The following is a 19,462-nucleotide window of genomic DNA, read 5'->3' as shown; positions in this document are numbered from 1 at the left end:
GGAGATGTGGCAGAAGGCTGAAATGGTGTGCTGCGTCACAGCTGCCACTTTTTATTTGTAGGACTGTCTTACCATATTTCCACTGAAATGCATAAAAATCACAAATTGATTTTATTTCAGGATTATCCATTCCTGAAGGATCATAACCGCCCCCCAGGAGGCATGGTGGTAGACAACGGTCACTCAGTGGTGGTTTGTAAGGACTGTTATTCCTCGCTCAAAAACCAGGTAGATCATATACTTCTAAGTTTGTAATTACTCTATATTACTATTTTATCACCATTGGCTGTGGGTCTTGTATTTACATTTTTCTATGTGACATACATGACCATACATGGCCATATTTTCAGTCTTCTTCAAGCTGTTGTTTGATGAAGCATGATCAGGCATAAGGTAATGGTAGCAATTCAACTCTGTAATGTACAATGAATGAACTCTGGAATAACTTATCTCATGAACAGTACATAGAGTTGGAGAGATGGGGAGTTCCAGTAGAGAAGAGGCAGTACAACTGGATACAGCGCCCTCCACCTCCTGAATTCCAACATGGTACTTCCGCCAAGTCTATCCAGGTGTTCACTTCTAGTACTCTGCCCATGGTGGTAGAGCCTGGATCCTCAAGTCCAGGCTCCCAGCTAGGAAACTCACCCGGGGCTTTACAGCAACCAGGTGGAGGTAGTCCGAGAGGGTCTCATGGTCCTACATTGGGCTCTTCTAGCGCGGTACGTGATGTGATTTGTGCGGACAGCCACTTGCTCTAACTCCTACCCGCATGCTAACAACCCACATGCTCACTGGTTACACAGCTGCTTTTTACTGGCCTGAAGTATGTGTATTAATATTTTACTTACAATGAACATATTAAGTTAATAGCTTGCATTTGGCATAAAATACTTACATAGTTTTAGTTGGAGCACACATACACACATGTGCACGCAACTCACTTACCCACCCACCCACCCACACCCGTATCCATACATGAATTGAGAGATTAGCACTCTCCTTGAAAAAGATAGACAACACACATATTATCAAGGCACTGTCACTGGCAACACCTGACACACACACACACACACACACACACACAAAGAAATATAGAGGTTTGGAACAGATTAAGTGAAGAAATAGTATCGGCGAAGAGTGTGCAAAGTTTCAAGAAAAAGTTGGATAATTATAGATACGGAGACGGGACCACACGAGCGTAAGCCCAGGCCCTGTAAAACTACAACTACTATGCATTAGATATCCCTTGAACATCCGGTCGTAATTTTTGGTTAACATACCACATTGCTATATATGTTATGTGAGGAGTTTACTCGTGAAAAATAACACAAAGCCGACGAGTCATGTTCACGCATTCGAATGAAAGTGTGCCCCCCCCCACACACCCACCCAAACCATTCCTAACCACTACTACGCCTCCCCGTCTCGAAGTCCCCCCGCCTCTTTATCCCTCCTCTCCTCTTCCTTGCTTCTCGCCTCCTCACTCCTGTGCCCCTCCTACTTCTCCCACTACTGTATTTATACATTATAATGTTCTGTAAGTGTGTATGTATAGATATGATTATTTCCTAAGAGTATGGTACAATTTCATGAAGGCAAGAAGTGGTTCGTTGATAATTACTGTACAACAGCACGCTTACGTGTAGTATATAGTAGAGCCATGTTTGCAGTCGTTATGGTCAACCACGTGAACATGATGTGCTGGAATTACCTGTGACTTGGACCTTCTACTGTTAGGAAAAGTTGATACTCTTATTAAGTACTGTCTGCCTATTGATCATAACAAGTGGTCCAGTTTATATATAATATTATTTTGTTGACTGGTGTGGTGTATATTCATGTTATCACAAAATTATAAACTGCATATATTTTTCTTAATCTATACATATGTGTATAATGCGTAAAAGTCAGAGAGAGAGAGAGAGAGATTAACAGCGAATTAGCTATTGCTTTAACGGTCGTTTGACCCAGTCTGGTTTTCATGTCCACATATACCAGCAATTGTATTAGATGATATTATTAATGTATGATATGTATGTACATACTGACGTATGTAACTATTATACCTATACGTATGTAATTACAATAGGGAAAAAAATCACAGGTGGAAGGCTGATGGTGTGAGTAGGGGAAGAGGGTCATGTGATACTGGGGTAGAGAAGGAGTGGTCTGGGGGTTCTTCAGGGTGGTGGTGGTGGTGGTGGAGGGTTAGGTACCCCACACGCGTCCGATTCTGTGTAACACCTTTGATATGATGACTGGATTAGGCGTAATATCACTCAGTAAACTCCTCACATAACACATATAGCAATATGGTATGTTAACCAAAAATTACGAACGGATGTTCAAGGTAGTGTGCTGAAATATCATACTCATCCAACGATTAGTTTAGGAGATATCTGCAAAAAACACCGTTTGTCTGCCGCTGAAATGCATAGTAGGTAAATACAACTAGGTAAATACATAGTCCTCAAATTATGATGTGTGCAACTAACAACCACTATCACTTACAACCAGGCCGATGATATTAGTAATATTTTTTTTACAGCAAGGGAGGCAGTTCAAAGGCAAAAACAAGAAAAGCAACAAAAAAGCCCACTAGGCACTGCTCCGACAAAAGAAATTAGAACACTTTAGTTGACATTTCAAATATCCCACCGTGGGTAGAGCAGCTTTTTCTTTATACAGCTCTTCCTACCCTGCCACTGCCCTCATGCACTGGCTTTACCCCAGCTGAGCTGGAGGGACACAGTAGGGGGAAAGGGTGGGTGGGCTGGTCAGCCCACCCATAATTTCCACTTAGTTACCTTGGGAACTCAGCTGTAAGTACTACTTATGCTATAGTCGCACGTTTCTACCTTACCTGTTCATAGGCCTAGAGTCTGCTATAAAAGCAGGTACCAGTTGGCTAACATGTGAGCAGAGCAAAGGTAGAATGAGGCTATCCAGTTATCTCCACTGCTTACAAGATTCAGGTCCGTTTGGTTCATCAGTTAGACCCACAAATATTTCCTCGTGTGGGAAGAGCTAAACCTAACAGTTGATCAGGTGAGCACAAGCAAAGTGGTATCCCACAATAACAGCTCCATCACAGTATCCCCATAGGAGCTTTTATAGGCGACCGTTCACCAGAAATAGCAACCGTAGTTGAAGGAAACATTCACAGAACATAAGAAGATGCAGCAGAAGTGACACTGACCTCTCTCATATAACCACTATCTACCCTTTGTTTACAAACATTGTCCCCTTGCTAACACGACTCCCTGTGCAAGGATTTGATGGGGCAATTGGCTTGTGCTGCCATCTTGGCAAAACTTGGTAGCTTCATTATGTAACTTCATGCAACATATCATGGCTAAATTTTGTTATCTTAACCTTCATTTACGACTAATTTGACTTACAACTTGCCTGTCAGAATGAAACCCTGTCGTGATTGTACCCTCTCGAGTTTCGCGCTTGTTTCATTCCGAAGGTGTAGCACTAAACTCCAGGATCGTGAAACTCGAGGTATTGAAATCCATTAAAAAGCGCTTATTGGTTCCGACCTATGGAAAAAAAATTGTTTTTTTTTTCGATTTTACTCCCTTGTTATCACAATTTTTTTGACTTTACTCCCTTGTTATCTCAAAATACGTACCTTGGTAATAGGCAGCAAATGGGAAGGGAGAACAGGTTGTTTTGAAGCCACAGTTCTGAGAACACGCTTGTGATCCACGTGGTGTCATCTGCTAAAGTAAGGCCGGTCGCTAGCGGTCACCTGTGGTACAGTTGGACAGACCTATAGCTTCTGATATTTTTGTGTGTGTTATAATATAATCTGCTAACTCTTTCAGTTATAAATCATTAAATCACTAATATCATGAATGACTTTTCAATGCCTATTGAACGTAAACCGCCGCCGAAGCCGCAAAATAGCTCGCAGAGAGGTTCAATAGGCATTAAAAAGTCAATCATGATATTAGTGATTTCATGATTTTTAGCAGAAAGAGTTAGCAGATTATTTCATAACACACAGAAAACTACCAGAAAAATATGGGGTTGTTCAACTGCCCCACGGGTGACCGTGAGCAACCGCCCTTACTTTAGCAGACGACACCACATGGATCACAACCGTGTATTGAGAACTGCCAGCCAATTGTATGGCAGCCGCCTTCAACTGTCCCATCAAAACAAACTGTTCTTGCTTCCTATTTTCTGCCTTTTAACAAGGTACGTATTTTGAGATAACAAGGGAGTAAAGTCAAAAAAATTGTGATAACAAGGGAGTAAAGTCGGAAAAAGTTGGGTCGGAACCAATAAGCGCTTTTACATGGATTTCAATACCTTGAGTTTCGCGATCCTCGAGTTTAGCGCCATACCTTCGGAATGAAGCAAGTGCAAAACTCGAGAGGGTACTGTATACACACACACACACACACGTATATGTATGTATGTATATATATATATATATATATATATATATATATATATATATATATATATATTTATTTATATATATATATATATATATATATATATATATATATATATATATATATATATATATATATATATATATATATATATATATATATATATATATATATATATATATATATGTATGTATGTATGTATGTATGAAATGCCTGAATTTTTTCTTTCTACACTCCCACATGACCACCTGTAAATCTAAACACACAAGAAATTAATCCAGACAAGGAAAGGTTTGCAGGTGCGGGATCGAACCGCGACCAGCGTAACGGAGAGCCACTCCTTTACCAGTCGGCCAAAGAGGTACCCACTGGCTAAGTGGGTTATGGAGAACTCACCCATCAGGCAAGTCAGCATTACATATGTATACACATATATATATATATATATATATATATATATATATATATATATATATATATATATATATATATATATATATATATATATATATATATATATATATATATATATATGTAGTCGTCCCTCAAAAAGTACGGTTTCGGTTTTATATGGATTTTTTAGGATCTTTAAATTTCCCACTCGTTGCACCAAGTAACCCTGTCGTGAGTGGCAACACTGTTCTACCAAAACACCTGCTGAAAGCACCTCAAAGCGTTCGAAAAAGGTGTTCATCTTGCAGAAGAATTCAGATTTCGGATAAGTTACTCTTCAGGATGAGTTACTTATGGAGAGCATACCACGTGAATAAGAGCAGTGTTCACTGTATCTATCACAGTGTAAAAGAAATTCTTGCCACAGTAACTGCCAGTGCTCCAAGAGTGCTGCAAGAGTGGAGATAAAGGCCGTCCTTTTACTAAACCTGGTCGTTGCTATGGTGACGGCGTCTCACACGCAGTAAAATGACGTACTCTGATCTTCCTGTCAGTGCGTTTGAGAGAGTGAGTTGGGACGTCTCGGGCGCCCAGACCACCCCTGGCGATGTTTAACATGCATAACTAGCTGTCCTGGCTGACGAACTCCTTACAACAGAAGATGAAAAGGAAGCTGCAGTGGTTATGGTGGTACAGAGAGGTGGTAAATGCAATGGAAACACTTATATGTGTTTATTTGGGCTGCAGTGTTTGCTGATGACGTCATCACAGCACGAAGGCGCTCCACCTCTCAAAGCCGAGAGCCAGCGGACTCCCGAGTTGGCAACCCATGCTGCTGTGCTACGTGTTTGAGAGAACCTGGGACATCCCGGGTGCCGAGACCACCCGGAGCCCTCTATCAAATGCTCTTGTGCGCCTCTCAGTTAAGCCTCATCATTGCTATGGTAACGGCGTCTCACTGGCAGCAGAATGGCGTCCGTTGCTCTTTCTCTTGCTGTTCTGGCAGCAAAATGGCATCCGCTGATCTTCCTGACGACGTTTAAACATGCATCACTACCTGTCCTGGCCGACGAGCTCCTTGCAACAGAGGATAAAAAGGAAGTTGCAGTGGTTTTGGTAGCACAGGGAGGTGAAATGCAATGAAAGCACTTATATGTGATTGTTTGGGCCGCCATATTTGCTGATGACATCATCACCCCGTGCGGGGGAGAGATCAAAATACAGGTAATTCTCAATTTACGCGAGCTTGGTTTACACGTTTTTGAAATAAAGCGGGATCCAAAATCAAAAGAAATGTTTAATTTACACGTTTTTTCACTTATACGCGATATTTTATGGATTGGCCACCAGATGTCTCACGCAACTGGACTCACACGGCCACACAGCTGAGCTCAGTTCTTCCCGCGCACCACTTGAACAACAATACAGTACCCCCCACGCTGCCATGCTACACAACAATAGGGGTGGGCAGGTACCGGTACCAGTACCGGTACTAACGGTACCAGCTATACAGTATGGTACCGGTACCAGACTGCTCGGTATCGGTACCAATACTAGCTGGCTGATCTTATCTATATAGTGGTCTTGACTTCCCATAATATTTTCATCTCAGTACAATAAAAAATAACAATTTAAAAAAAAAAAGCCGCTCGCCTTAATCTGTACTTGTTTTTATCACTAGTCATTAATCTCTGAGGGGGTGGGGTTTGGGGAAGGGATTGTGAAAAAAAGGATGTTTTGTGATAGGTTAGCTAATTCTTTCAATAGATATAAAAATCTTCCTGAAAAAAGGTTAGCTAATTCTTTAAATAGATATAAAAATCTTCCTGAAAAAAGGTTAGCTAATTCTTTAAATAGATATAAAAATCTTCCTGAAAAAAGTTTCATTTGTAGTATAAGATGGCTATAATTCTAGAACTGTACCACTAAATCTACCCTAACCTAACCTGACATGGTATTTATTTCCTTTATAGCTGTGTACTTTTTTTGGTGGAGTTTTCTTGCATTTGATATTTTTTTATAGTTCTTTTGAGTGTTTTGAGGCATCATTTGTTGTGGAAATGAATAGTATCATTAACCTGTACAGCGTCAGATACGTATGACGTACGTATTATTTTTTTAAACCATTGAGCGTCAGATACGTTCATTGTACGTATTTAATGTATTATTTTTTCCTGTCGCTGGAGTGATCGAGGGTGATTTCTGTGGTGGTGCCCTAGTAGAGTGATCCTTTGGGAATACTGACCACCCAATATATTTCATTTATTCCCATAACTGGCAGACCTGGCAGCTATTGTTCTGGGTACACTTTTTTATTTGTGTGGATGTTGAAAGTGGTTTTGGAGACTGTGATGTGGAAATTGGAGTGGTTGGTGGTTGGAAGGTGGTTTGACAGTGTTGTGGGTGAGGCATAGTGGGTATACTGATGTCCAGAACCAGCAATTTTGTATGGGCAATTTTGGTAAGGAGGGGGCCATGTAAAGGATGGGTGGTAATGAAATGGGTGTTGGATGGTGGCCAGGATGGTGGTAGTGGGGTCAGAGCGAAGTTGGATGAAAGCTACTTGAGGTGCTGACGGTCACACACAGCAATTTTACACTGGCAGTTTCTCTACAAAATGGGCCGTGAGCTAGGTGTGAGGTCCTGAAAAGGTGAGTGTGAGAAGATGGTTGTTGGGGGATGCGGAAGTGAGAAGAGGGTGGGTTTTGACCGAGGCACACTCTGTCAGACGCTGGCCAGTCATGGCAATGGTTTACTGGCATATATTGTTCGTAATAATACCAAAAACATACCGTGAACTCAGCAATTATGAACCTTCTATAAACTGTAATTGCATGAGCGAACACTCTTGTGGGTGACTGTACATTGAGCTGAACTATCTAAATGCTCAAAATGAGTTACTCTCTAACAATATATATAAGTCTGTGCTAAATATGTTGAGAGAAATCGATTTACTTGGATATGTACCCTCAAATCCATGAAAGTCTATAGAAATCATCACAACCATTTCGCTTCCCAACTCCATAGAAATGGCCCAAAACACCGACTTCTAGGTGATGGTAAGCTGAAAGACATTACATTTCTTAATTTTTCATGGTTTTAAGCTGTTTTGTGCAAAAAAAAATTGATTTTTCCTCCGACGCTGTGGTGGGGAGGAAATTCCAAAATTCCAAAATGCTGTACGGGTTAAGGGGGGTGACTAAAGGTATTTTTTTATGAATATATTTAAAATCGGACAAATAGGTTTTTTTCGCTCAGCATGGGCGGGATAGCCAAAATTCCCATGTGGTGAGGTTTGTTTTCGTAAAATTAAAGCCCCTCACCCCTGGAAGCCATAATTAAATGGCCCGCGCTATTGTGTCATAGCCTGACTCGCGCCCCAACACATACTGTATCATTCAGTGCTCGTATGTACGTAAAATTTGCATTAGAATATTTTTTTTCTCCGTAAATTTTGTCATCTGTCATTCCTCTCGTGCCGGATCGCAGGGAGGGTGTGAGTTGAGGAGAGGAGTGTGGTGGAGCCAGTCCCTACCCAGACAACAGCGAGGAAGGGCACGCAACCTGTTCGTTTGTACTCCAGCCAAATAAAGGTCTTTTGAAATGACGTACAAACGCAAGTTGAGTAGCAAGAGAGACATCAACATGAAGAAGGCTTATTGAACAAGTTGGAGCAGCCAAGACCAGGAAGAGAGCAGTTTCGGAGCTTATGAAGCGAGTCGTGATCCTGCCATGCACACCCGCCGCTCGTCACCACAACCACCTGCTCCTCCACCAGCTGATTCGCCACTCTCTACACCGAGTACCTCATCACGCCCTTCTCCACCACCACCTGCTTCATCTCCACCTACTCCACCACCACATACATCACCACCAGCTGCAGAATCATTGCCACTTGAAACATCACTGCAGCTCAAACAACAAATTCTGCACAGAGGTGTTCAGTTGAACCCTCCTCCTTCTGATACAAGCGAAACTTTCATCACCGTGTCGCTTTCCCAACTACAGACACTCATCGTGAGACAGAAGTGCCCAGTACGGTCGTGCAGGAATACCTTGACCGTAACTTCTACAATGAGGAAGGTGGCGCCTTCTGACACCCTCACCTGCGAGTGAGTAATACTTTTTTATACAGGGGGACCAGATGCCTTAGCATTCTCCTGTAAGTCAACAAGGTATACACAATCATATGTGAAAATTTCATGCCAATCAGATAAATACAAATGGCAAGCCATGGATAGAATGGAAACAAATCTTTAGGAGCCAATATCTCTGAAAGTAGTTTTTTACACTTCAAAAAATTTCACAAAATCAGGAAAAAGTCTGTCCGACTTTTGTTTGGTACCAACTGAAACTACAACCAAAGGGCAATTTTTTGTTTATGAAATTTCAAAAATGTAAAAAGAAAACAGGACACAGAGTAGAGAAAGTTGTAAGTGAAAAAAATTGCAATTTTTTTTTGCTCGAAGACAAAACAACATATCACAATTTTATAAATACAAAATGTAGATATGTAAACAAAGTTTCTATGTTTTTCTTTTCACAGCGATTAACTGAAAAATAAAGTGTGAAACAAAAAATAGAAAATTTCACTTTATTTGAGTCTCCCCTATACTTCACCCGAATTTCATGAAATTCACACAATGTCATATATTTACAGATACAAATAACATACTAAGAGTTCAAAGCTATTGGATGTACCATATGGGCAGGAGGACCCCCCCACCCCCCCCCATAGTCGCCCCCCTTGATATGACCATTACCCAAAACGATAAAATGAGGAAACACAAGTGTACACTGGGCTATTTACACTCCATAGGGCAGGACCTGCCTGGACCATTTCAATCAAGCAGCTCTCCATCTCCCAAGTCCACAAAACAGCTAGCATGTTAAGGGGAGGCGCCGCCAAAAATGGGTATTTTTCACTATTCCAACCAAGTTATAAAAGTTATTTAGAAAAATAGCTGAACATGTCTCACATTCTCTGTGAAAGTTTAGCAGCTGTCCGATAATTCTCTCCCTTTCAAATAAATTGATTTGTATTATTAACTCTGAGGGGACCAGCTGCAGAAATGTCCGTTTTCTATTGAATATTCACCTATGTTTCATTTTGCCTTCTTTTGTCATCAACTCTCTTCAGAGGTACTACATGAAGGTCACCAAAAGATAATGAGAACAAAACTGTCACAAGTATGAGATCTGACATAATGGCTTCCTACTTTCATGCTATTGAGTCAGATGAATTTCCTAAATGTCTCCAATTATGTCCTAGAAGTGGAGACTCACGGTGCTTTTATATGAGAGCACATGGTAAAGGAGAAACTCCATGTTCACATTCTGAAAAGCCACCATTTCTCAGCAGAATTCCTAAGGAAAACCGTGTTCAAATATTGAAGATTTAATTGACCTGACATCAACATAACTGCTAGAAAGGTGTCTCATGGGGTGTACACAAAACCCTAATGAAAGCCTGCACTCCAAACTGTGGACAAAATTCAGCAAGACCAAGTTTGCAGGACTAAACAGAGTCAACTTCTTGGCAAAGACTAATATCTTAGATCATAACTTCGTATACAGAAATATATCACTTCTGATGCACCTTGGGTTTGTTGCTTCTGAAAACACTTTGGCAGGTTTGGACGTCCAGGAAAAGAAAAGGAAAAGCCCAGAAGAAAAGAAAGTGACAAAGAAGAAGAAACAGGAGGCATCCACAGAGCACTACAGCTCAGGAGATTTCTAGTGCATGCACACACACACACACACACACACACACACACACACACACACACACACACACACACACACACAGCTTTCAAAAAGTTTTCACGAAGGAAGACGAATTTGTACAACCACCGGGCCAGGAAAGAGGAAGGGTTATGCAGGAGATACAGTTAACGGTGCAGGAGGTCAAGGAAAGCTTGAACAAGCTGGATGCTAGAAAGGCGACAGGGCCGGATGGAGTATCAGGGTGGATCCTGAAAAAATGTAGTGAGCAACTTGCAGAGAAACTGCACTCCATAATGAGCACCTGAAGGAAGGGTACCACAAGATTGAAAGAGAGCAAACGTAGTACCAATATATAAAGGAGGAAAGAGAGAGGACCCATTAAATTACAGACCGGTATCACTCACTAGTGTGGTTGCGAAGATATGCGAGAGGCTGGTTAAAAACAGGTGGTTGGATTTCTTAGAAAGTGAGGAAATTATCTTGGATTGCCAGTTTGGATTCAGGAGAGGGAGATCTTGTGTCACCAACTTATGTCATTACTCAAGGGTGACAGATTTAATACAAGAGAGAGAAGGCTGGGGGGATGGAGTGTACCTGGATTTGAAAAAGACATTCGACAAAGTACCGCACAGAAGACTGATTTGGAAAATAAAAAATATGGGTGGAGTGGGTAATGGACTGATTAAGTGGCTGGAGGACTTCCTAACTAACAGAGAAATGAGGATGATAATCAGGGACAGGGTTTCCAACTGGTGCCCTGTGATGAGTGGAGTCCCACAAGGTTCGGTGTTGGCACCAATAATGTTTGCTGTTTATATAAATGATATGGTGGACGGAGTGTCCAGCCATGTGAGTTTGTTTGCAGATGATATAAACAAATTTGTAAAATAAGAAACTAGGGTATGAAGAGGTAGGGCTACTCAGAGATACCCATGATATACTTTTTTTTTTGGACAGAAAATTTTGTCATACACCTGAAACTTTCACAGAGTATGGAGAAGTGATAGAGGAGTATGATATTTTTTTTAAATATGATTTCAAAGTTTTTGGAATTTACAGGCAGAGGGTCCCCCTAAGAATAGACCACCTAGTCTGGACCATAAGATCTGGTCTGAATATCTATGTACATTTCTATGTAATATCTATGTAAATCTCTCAGACAGTCACTCATTTTACTCTTGTCAAAACCTAACACTTATGTCTTGCTTTTGAGTTTTGAGATAGTTTTGGTGGCATATGAGGGCTCCAATTACCTATTTCAGTGAACTTGCTTTAAACACATTGTTTACTGTATTTTCAGAACCCTTTTTCCCTTGCTACACTGGAAAGTAATGTCATGGGTTATGTTTACAGTAATGACTAATGATTATGAAGATGATGATGACAGGGATATTATGGAATTTGTGCATTAGTCTTTCTTTTTATGCTCTTGTGTTGCAGTTTATAATATAGCAGAAGAATTAAATTAGTTACTGAGTGCATGAACTTGAGAAAAAGGGGAGTTTTAACTTAAAATTATTTACTAAATAATAAGACAAAAATAATCAAGCACCATTGTTATTCCCTTTCCCTCATATATTTTTATGCTAGAGAAGTATTTTACACAATACTTAATCATGTAAGCATTAATCAAATGCAGTGTGCATTGGGTAAAAGAAGACCTGTATATTGTATTTTATTATGGTAAGTCAATTATCTTTGTACTGACATTTCCTATATTTTCTTCAGATGGGAGATGGATCAGGATTGCATCCCAATGCAGCATTGAAGCAGAATGAAGAGCTTATGTTGCCTGCCAATAGTGCCTTACCAAAATCAACTTCTAATACAAGTGCCACTGAGGACTCAAATGAAATTACTGGAGGAAATATCCCCTCCTGCTATGCCCCCCTTCCGCTCCAAGTTGGTATCGCCAGGCAGGGGGGCACACAATGCAACAACTTTGTCAAAGAACATTCAGTGGCACCCAGTGAAGGTCTCAACTCTGGCGATACCAAAGAAATAAAACACACAGAACAAAAACTCCCCAAAATGGACCAACTCACCAATAATCTCAGCTCCCCAAGTGTTGCAAAAACAGACAACATGGGACATGAATCCTCAAGCCAAGACAAAGTCTACCAACTAGAGGACCAAGATAAGATAGTATACAAGAAAAGAAGATCTGTAATCAGAGGTGTGTTATATAAGAAATTTGGTTTATGGCTTTGTTCAGTGTGAGGAAGCAAGCACTTAGATTTCATATAATTTTTTGAAGCTATTTACTGATGGGCTTGAAGATGTATCATCATTATTATTTTTTATTGAACACTGCCTGTCCTTATGAATTCTTGATACATTTTTTTAAAGTACTTAGTAGCTCAAGTACTATTGCTTTTCATACTATTTTACATCCCATACACATTCTGTTATAATATCCAGTATTAAATCCTCCACACTATTACCACATGGCAAGAAGATATATAATATATATATATATATATATATATATATATATATATATATATATATATATATATATATATATATATATATATATATATATATATATATATATATATATATATATATATATATATATATATATATATATATATATATATATATATATATATATATATATATATATATATATATATATATATATATATATATATATATATATATATATATATATATATATATATATATATATATATATATATATATATATATATATATATATATATATATATATATATATATATATATTTGTGTTTCCAGTTAACGAATATCGGTTATCACCGATAAGGTTTTCCATTATCAGTTATCAGTTATCGGGAATAAGGTTTTCTGTTATCGTGCCCACCTATGGCGACACCCACACACCTCAACATCTTGTCTCCATGCCTGCTTGTGTTGACTTTGGTCACACCCACAGAGGCAGAGATGGCAGCATAACATTTCCTCAGTAAGATACAATGATTTTTGTGGCGAAACATTCCCTGCCAGGTCAAACTCTTTCGCCTCTGCCTGATAACATCTACCTTTCCTTCCTGCTGGAAGTATGCCTTCATACAGCCTGTGCCTAAGAAGGGTGACCGTTCCAATTCCTCAAACTACCGTCCTATAGCTTTACTTTCTTGTCAATCTAAAGCTTTTGAATCAATCCTTAACCGGAAGATTCAAAAGCACCTTTCCACTTCTGACCTTCTATCTGATCACCAGTATGGGTTCCGCAAGGAGCGTTCTACTGGTGACCTCCTTGCCTTCCTAACTGACTCTTGGTCATCCTCTCTCAGCCATTTCGGTGAAACCTTTGCTATTGCGCTGGACATATCAAAAGCTTTTGATAGGGTCTGGCACAAATCTTTACTTTCCAAACTACCCTCCTATGGTTTCTATCCTTCTCTCTGTACCTTTATTTCCAGTTTCCTTTCTGACCGTTCTATTTCTGCTGTGGTAGGTAGTCACTGTTCTTCCCCTAAACCTATTAATAGTGGTGTTCCACAGGGTTCTGTCCTATCTCCCACTCTCTTTCTGTTGTTCATTGATGATCTTCTTTCCAAAACAAACTGTCCTATCCATTCTTACGCCGATGACTACTCTGCATTACTCAACTTCTTTTAATAGAAGACCCACCCAACAGGAACTAAACGATTCCAGGCTGGAGGCAGCAGAAAGCTTAGCCTCAGACCTTACTATTATTTCCAATTGGGGCAAGAAGAACCTGGTCTCGACAACACAGTTTCTCCACCTATCCACTCGACACAATCTTCCAAACAACTATCCCATATTCTTTGACAACACTCAGCTATCACCTTCCTCAACACCAAACATCCTCAGTCTATCCTTAACTCAAAATCTCAACTGGAAACTTTTCGACTTTACTCCCTTGTTATCTCAAAATACGTACCTTGTTAACTCCTTCCTGGCGGAGGATCAATATATAGACGTTTTGAAATTGGGACCAGCTTTTGACGATGGGACACCAAATAACACAACACCGGGTGCCTTCAATACCATGGCATGCTCACAAACGAATACAGAATATCAAATTTGAGGCAGTGAGTGATCATTTTTGGGGCAAATTTAAATGATTGTTCTCTTTGATATATTGCTTTTTTAGTCTAACGTAAAAAAAATAACCTAGTGTTTTAATGTTGATGATCTAAGTATGAAATATCTTCACCGAAGATGATGAAGTGAAAAACCTTGAGGAGGAGGTGGAGGAAATTTATAGGATGGGCCCCTACATGTAAGGAAAAATTAGACCAGTTAAATTGAGATTAAGATCACAGAAAGCAACAGAGGAAATATTGTATTGAACAACTAAGTTAAGGGAAATAGAAGGATGTAAAGAAATATATGTAAATAAAAATAAAATGAAGAAGAAAGGAAGAAATGAAATGAACTTCTTGCAGAGGCAAAAGAAAGGAATAATGTAAGATCGGAAGAAGAAAAATGTATTTTTTTGGAGAGTTCTGGGAGATTGTGTCAGAAAGTGGTACATAAGGGAGAAGAGGAAGGAGAGCGAAAGGTAGACAAGATCGATACAATTTGGGGATTAAGTGTGATGTATACAAATGTAGATGGAATAATATCTAGCAAGCTGGAATGACAAGACTATCGACAAGAGAAGAAGCCCATGATTGTATGCCTAACAGAAACTAAACTAAATGAGGTCATCCAAATAGCGTTTGATAAAAAATACAATGTACGGAGGAAAGTTAGAATGAGCAAAGGTGGAGGAGGAGTGATGATAAAGACAAAGAGGGAGTTATTAGTAAAATCAGTAGTATATGGAGAAGGAAAAGCAGAAATAGTGAGTGTAAATATGGAGAACAAAAACAGAGAAAGGATGACAATTACAACAACGTATGTACCACGTAGAACAAACTCATGGAGTAAAGAGGAATATGAAATCATTATTGAAGATACCATTCAGAGTTTAACCCCTTCAACACGAGGACGCGTATACTGCATCCTTCGTGCCCCATACCATATCTGAGGATGCGCATACTGCATCCTGGCGCGCTTTAGCCAATATACGAGTAATTTCATCTTTATATTTATGCTTACATCTCAAAATTATCAATTAATTTATGCTTCCTTATGTGCACCATATAATTCTGCATGTTTTCATATATAATACATAATGATTATGTTGAGTTTATGGCTGAAAACTTGTTATATTCAATAGCGACATTTGAAATTTGGCGTGCGCGGCAGTCCTGGATACGGCGCAGGGCGCTGTTTTGGCTCAACCGTAGTGAGTTTCTTTACGTCCACCATTTAATTCTGCATGTTTTCATATATAATACGTGATGATTATGTTGAGTTGAGGCTGAAAACTTGTTATATTCAATAGTGACATTTGAAATTTGGCGCGCGCGGCGATCTCAGATACGGCGCGGGGCGCTGTTGTCGCCCCAGTGGTGGCGATATGGCATAGGGGGGAAGATTTTTCAGATTGATGATGGAAAACTTGATGATGCAAAGGGTGAACGAAAACAAAAGATGTAGAAGTGATGATGAACCGGCGAGACTGGACCTGGTGTTAACAAAAGGAATAATCTTGAAGTATGAATTAAGGTATGGATGCCTTCTGGGAAAGAGTGACCAGGTGATCATAGAGATAGAAACGGAAGAGGAAGGAAGTGAAGAGGATGAATCATGTATAAGAAACAGGTTAAACTATAGGAAGGTAAACGTGGAAAAACTTAGGAAATATTATGGAGAGCTGGACTGGGATGAGCTAATGAGAACAAGTAAAGTACAAGAAAAGTATGATATTTTCTTGGAGGCGTATAAAACAGGGATTAAGAAGTTTGTACCAGAATACAGACCTAAAGAAAAGGAAAAAAGGACTGGTTTAATGCAAGGTGTGCTAAGGCAAAAGAAAAAGAGACAAAGCATGGCAAAGATTAAAAAGAAATAAAAACCAAAGGAATAAAGAAGATTTTAAGGTATCGAGAAATGAATACGTGAAAATAAGGAAGGAAGAAGGAAAGGGATATGAAAAGGATATTGTGGAAAATTGCAAGGAACAACCTAAACTATTTTATAGATTCATAAATGGAAAGATTAAACCAAGAGAAATAATTGAAAGACTAAGTGACGGGAATGTGAAAATCGATAATCGTAAAGGCATGGTGGAGTTACTAAACAAAGAGTTCTAGCAAGTTTTTACTAAAGAATCAATATTTAAAGAGACACAAGAAAACAAGATAAATGTTCATATGGAAGAAGTCTCAGTAAATACAAAGGAGTTATATAAATTGTTGGGGGAGCTGGAAGAGAGGAAAGCTGTAGGACTGGATGGAGTCTCAGAGTATATATTGAAAGAATGTAGAAATGAGTTGGTTGGACCGATATATGACATCTTTAAATGCTCAATGACAACTGGTACAGTGCCTAAGGAGTGGCGTAGGGCTGAAGCAGTCCCTATATACAAAAGTGGAAGGAAGGAAGAACACACACACACACACACGGGCAAGATGGCGGATGGACACAGTTGAACTCCTGACACGTCTTCATACTACCATCAAGCTGTGCGGGAACTAAACCCTAGGCGTGGAAATTAAGGTGGGAGCCGTGCTAGGTGGTAACCATGCTGTCCCAAAGTATTGAAGGCTGAGAACACTGAATAACACTGAATAATGAGCGAGGAGAAGGTGGGGGCGACGGCATCATCGCCACCGCTGGGTTTGTTTACACCAGTAAGCAGGGGAGCCAAGACAAGGGACAATGGTTTTGAAGGTTTCTCGGAAGATGTGGAGAGGCACAGAGACCGAGACATTATGTTGAGAAGGAGACTTATTGACTTGGAAAGGGAGATGAAGGAAATGAAGGACAGAATGGGGACGTTGGAGAGAGAGGTTGACGTCCTAAAGAAGGAGAAAAACGTATGGAAAAATGCATACAATGACCTGCACAAACAGGTAACGTTGAATGAGAAGAAGACAGAGGATACAGAGGTTAAAGTCAAGGAATTAAAGGAAACACAAAGTCTGGAAGGAAGAACAAGAAAAGGAGAATGTTAGCTTTAAGAAAATTGTGGAGGAGCAAGTCAAGGCTAAGGATGAAGCTATAACTGAAAAGGTGATCAAGGTGATAAAAGAAAAAACAGAAATAGTGAGGGACTCCGCTGAAAAAAAGAAGTCTGTAGTAGTGGTGGGCATTAATGAAGAGCACATGCTGATCAGACATACAAGGGAAAAGAAAGAAAGGAAGGCAGTGGAGAAAGTAATTGAAGCAATTCAGGAAGGTCATGAGCTGGTAGGGGAGATCGAAGAAGTATTCAGGCTTGGAAAGTATGAAGAAGGAGCCCAACGACCAGTAAAAATTATATTTAGGTCTCAAGTGGCTGCAGAAGAAGTGGTGGGAAAGTCATGGAAGTTAGCAAGAACAGAGACCTACAAAAAAAGAACAGAGACCTACAAAAATGTCTGGGTAAGAAAGGACAGAAGTGTGGAGGAAAGGCACACAATAAGAGACTTGAAGAATCAAGCTAAGGAAAAGAATAAAGCAAGGTCAGAAGAGGAGAAAAATAAGTTTTTCTGGAGAGTGATAGACATGGACCTAAGGAAGTGGTACAGAAGGGAAAAGGTGACAGCTTGAAGGTGGCATACACTAATGTGAACAGGTTAATATCGTCAATGTTAGAAATAGGAGATTACCTGAGTAAGGAAAAAACATGTTATGGGGATTACAGAAACCAAATTGACTGGTAGTATAGATGCATTTAACTAAGGGGATGGTAAATATAATGTATGGATGAGAAATAGAGAAAATAAACAAGGAGGAGGAGTGATGCTATTGTTGAAAAAATAATGGACAGTGGAGGGTGTCACCTATGGTGAAGGGGAAGCGGAGGTCTTGAGTGTGGGAATAAGACTGCCAAGGGGAGGATGCAGAAATATCGTAGTGGTGTATGTGTAGTGCGGCGACTAAGCCTGATGGGCGAGCCTCCCATAACTCGCTCTGCTAGTGGGGTACCTCTTTGGCCGACTGGTTAAGGAGTGCCTCTCCCGTCTCGCTGGTCGTGGGTTCGATCCCCGGCGCCGAGAAACCTTTCCTTGTCTGGATTAATTTCTTGTATGTTTCGTTACACACAGTGGTCGTGTGGGAGCAGAGAAAAGAGAACATTCTGGCATTTCATATGTCCCTCCAAAAACCAATTCATGGACAGAAGAATTGTACAAGAAGAATCTGGAAGACACATTGGATTGCCTAAGGAGTTTGCTGGAGGAGAAGGATAAGATTCTGATAATGGGAGATTTGAATTGTAAGGAAGTGTCATGGGAAAACTGGTCAGTGGAAGGAAGTGAAGCTTCATGGGGGAACAAGGTTTTGGAATTGGTTAATGTCCTCACACAGTGGGTGGAGGAAAATACAAGATTCAGAGGAGAAGACGAGCCATCTAGATTGGACTTAATAATCACCAGGGAGCCAGGTATCATAGAGGAGATGAACTAGTAGCCCTGTAGGGAAGAGTGATCATGTACTTATCGAGTATATATTACGAGAAGGAGGTAAAATAATCAGGAATGAAGACCACAGGAAAGAATGGTTTAACTTTAATAAGGCAAATTTTGAACAACTTGGGAAACGTTTTGAGGAAGCACAATGGGATACTTTTTTTGAGGCTGAAAATGTGGAGGAAATATGGGCTATCTTTTTATGGATTTACAACGAAGGAGTGGAAAAGTGGGTACCAAGGATGAAAGAAGGCCAGAAATCAAGAGAAGAGTGGTATAAAAGAAAGTGTGTAGATGCCAAGCAGGAAAAGGAGAAGGCATGGAACAAATGGAGAAAAAATAGGAGGATGGATCTATAGAAGGAGTACAAAAGGAAGAGGAATGCTTATGTCTTATGATGTACCCTACACCATCAGAAGCAGAAAAGCATGCAGATTTAGGATCTGTGCTTAAGAAAGTGATGCG

At 39.9% G+C, this 19,462-nt stretch overlaps 1 protein-coding gene and 1 long non-coding RNA gene across 8 annotated transcripts in view; both read left to right on the top strand.

The window, feature by feature from the left end:
- LOC126980729 (uncharacterized) overlaps positions 1-19,462 on the top strand; it is a 57,020-nt gene that overhangs the window by 34,877 nt on the left and 2,681 nt on the right. For 6 of the 7 annotated variants that reach the window (XM_050831010.1, XM_050831014.1, XM_050831009.1 and 3 more), the window contains 3 exons: positions 121-228; positions 462-722; positions 12,264-12,711. In XM_050831010.1, the coding sequence (XP_050686967.1) occupies positions 121-228; positions 462-722; positions 12,264-12,711 (817 nt within the window). The remainder of the gene's footprint in view (positions 1-120; positions 229-461; positions 723-12,263; positions 12,712-19,462) is intronic. The other variant, XM_050831015.1, reaches the window with a different exon arrangement.
- On the top strand, positions 4,915-10,616 carry LOC126980730 (uncharacterized). Its single transcript, XR_007733474.1, has 2 exons — positions 4,915-6,644; positions 6,690-10,616. It is a non-coding gene; the product is annotated as an uncharacterized LOC126980730 (long non-coding RNA).

This window comes from Eriocheir sinensis, chromosome 45 (genome assembly GCF_024679095.1).
Source record: "Eriocheir sinensis breed Jianghai 21 chromosome 45, ASM2467909v1, whole genome shotgun sequence".
Classification (NCBI taxonomy): Eukaryota; Metazoa; Arthropoda; class Malacostraca; order Decapoda; family Varunidae; genus Eriocheir; species Eriocheir sinensis.
The sequence above is the reverse complement of the archived record's forward strand: the minus strand, read 5'-3'. Positions and strand labels throughout refer to the sequence as shown.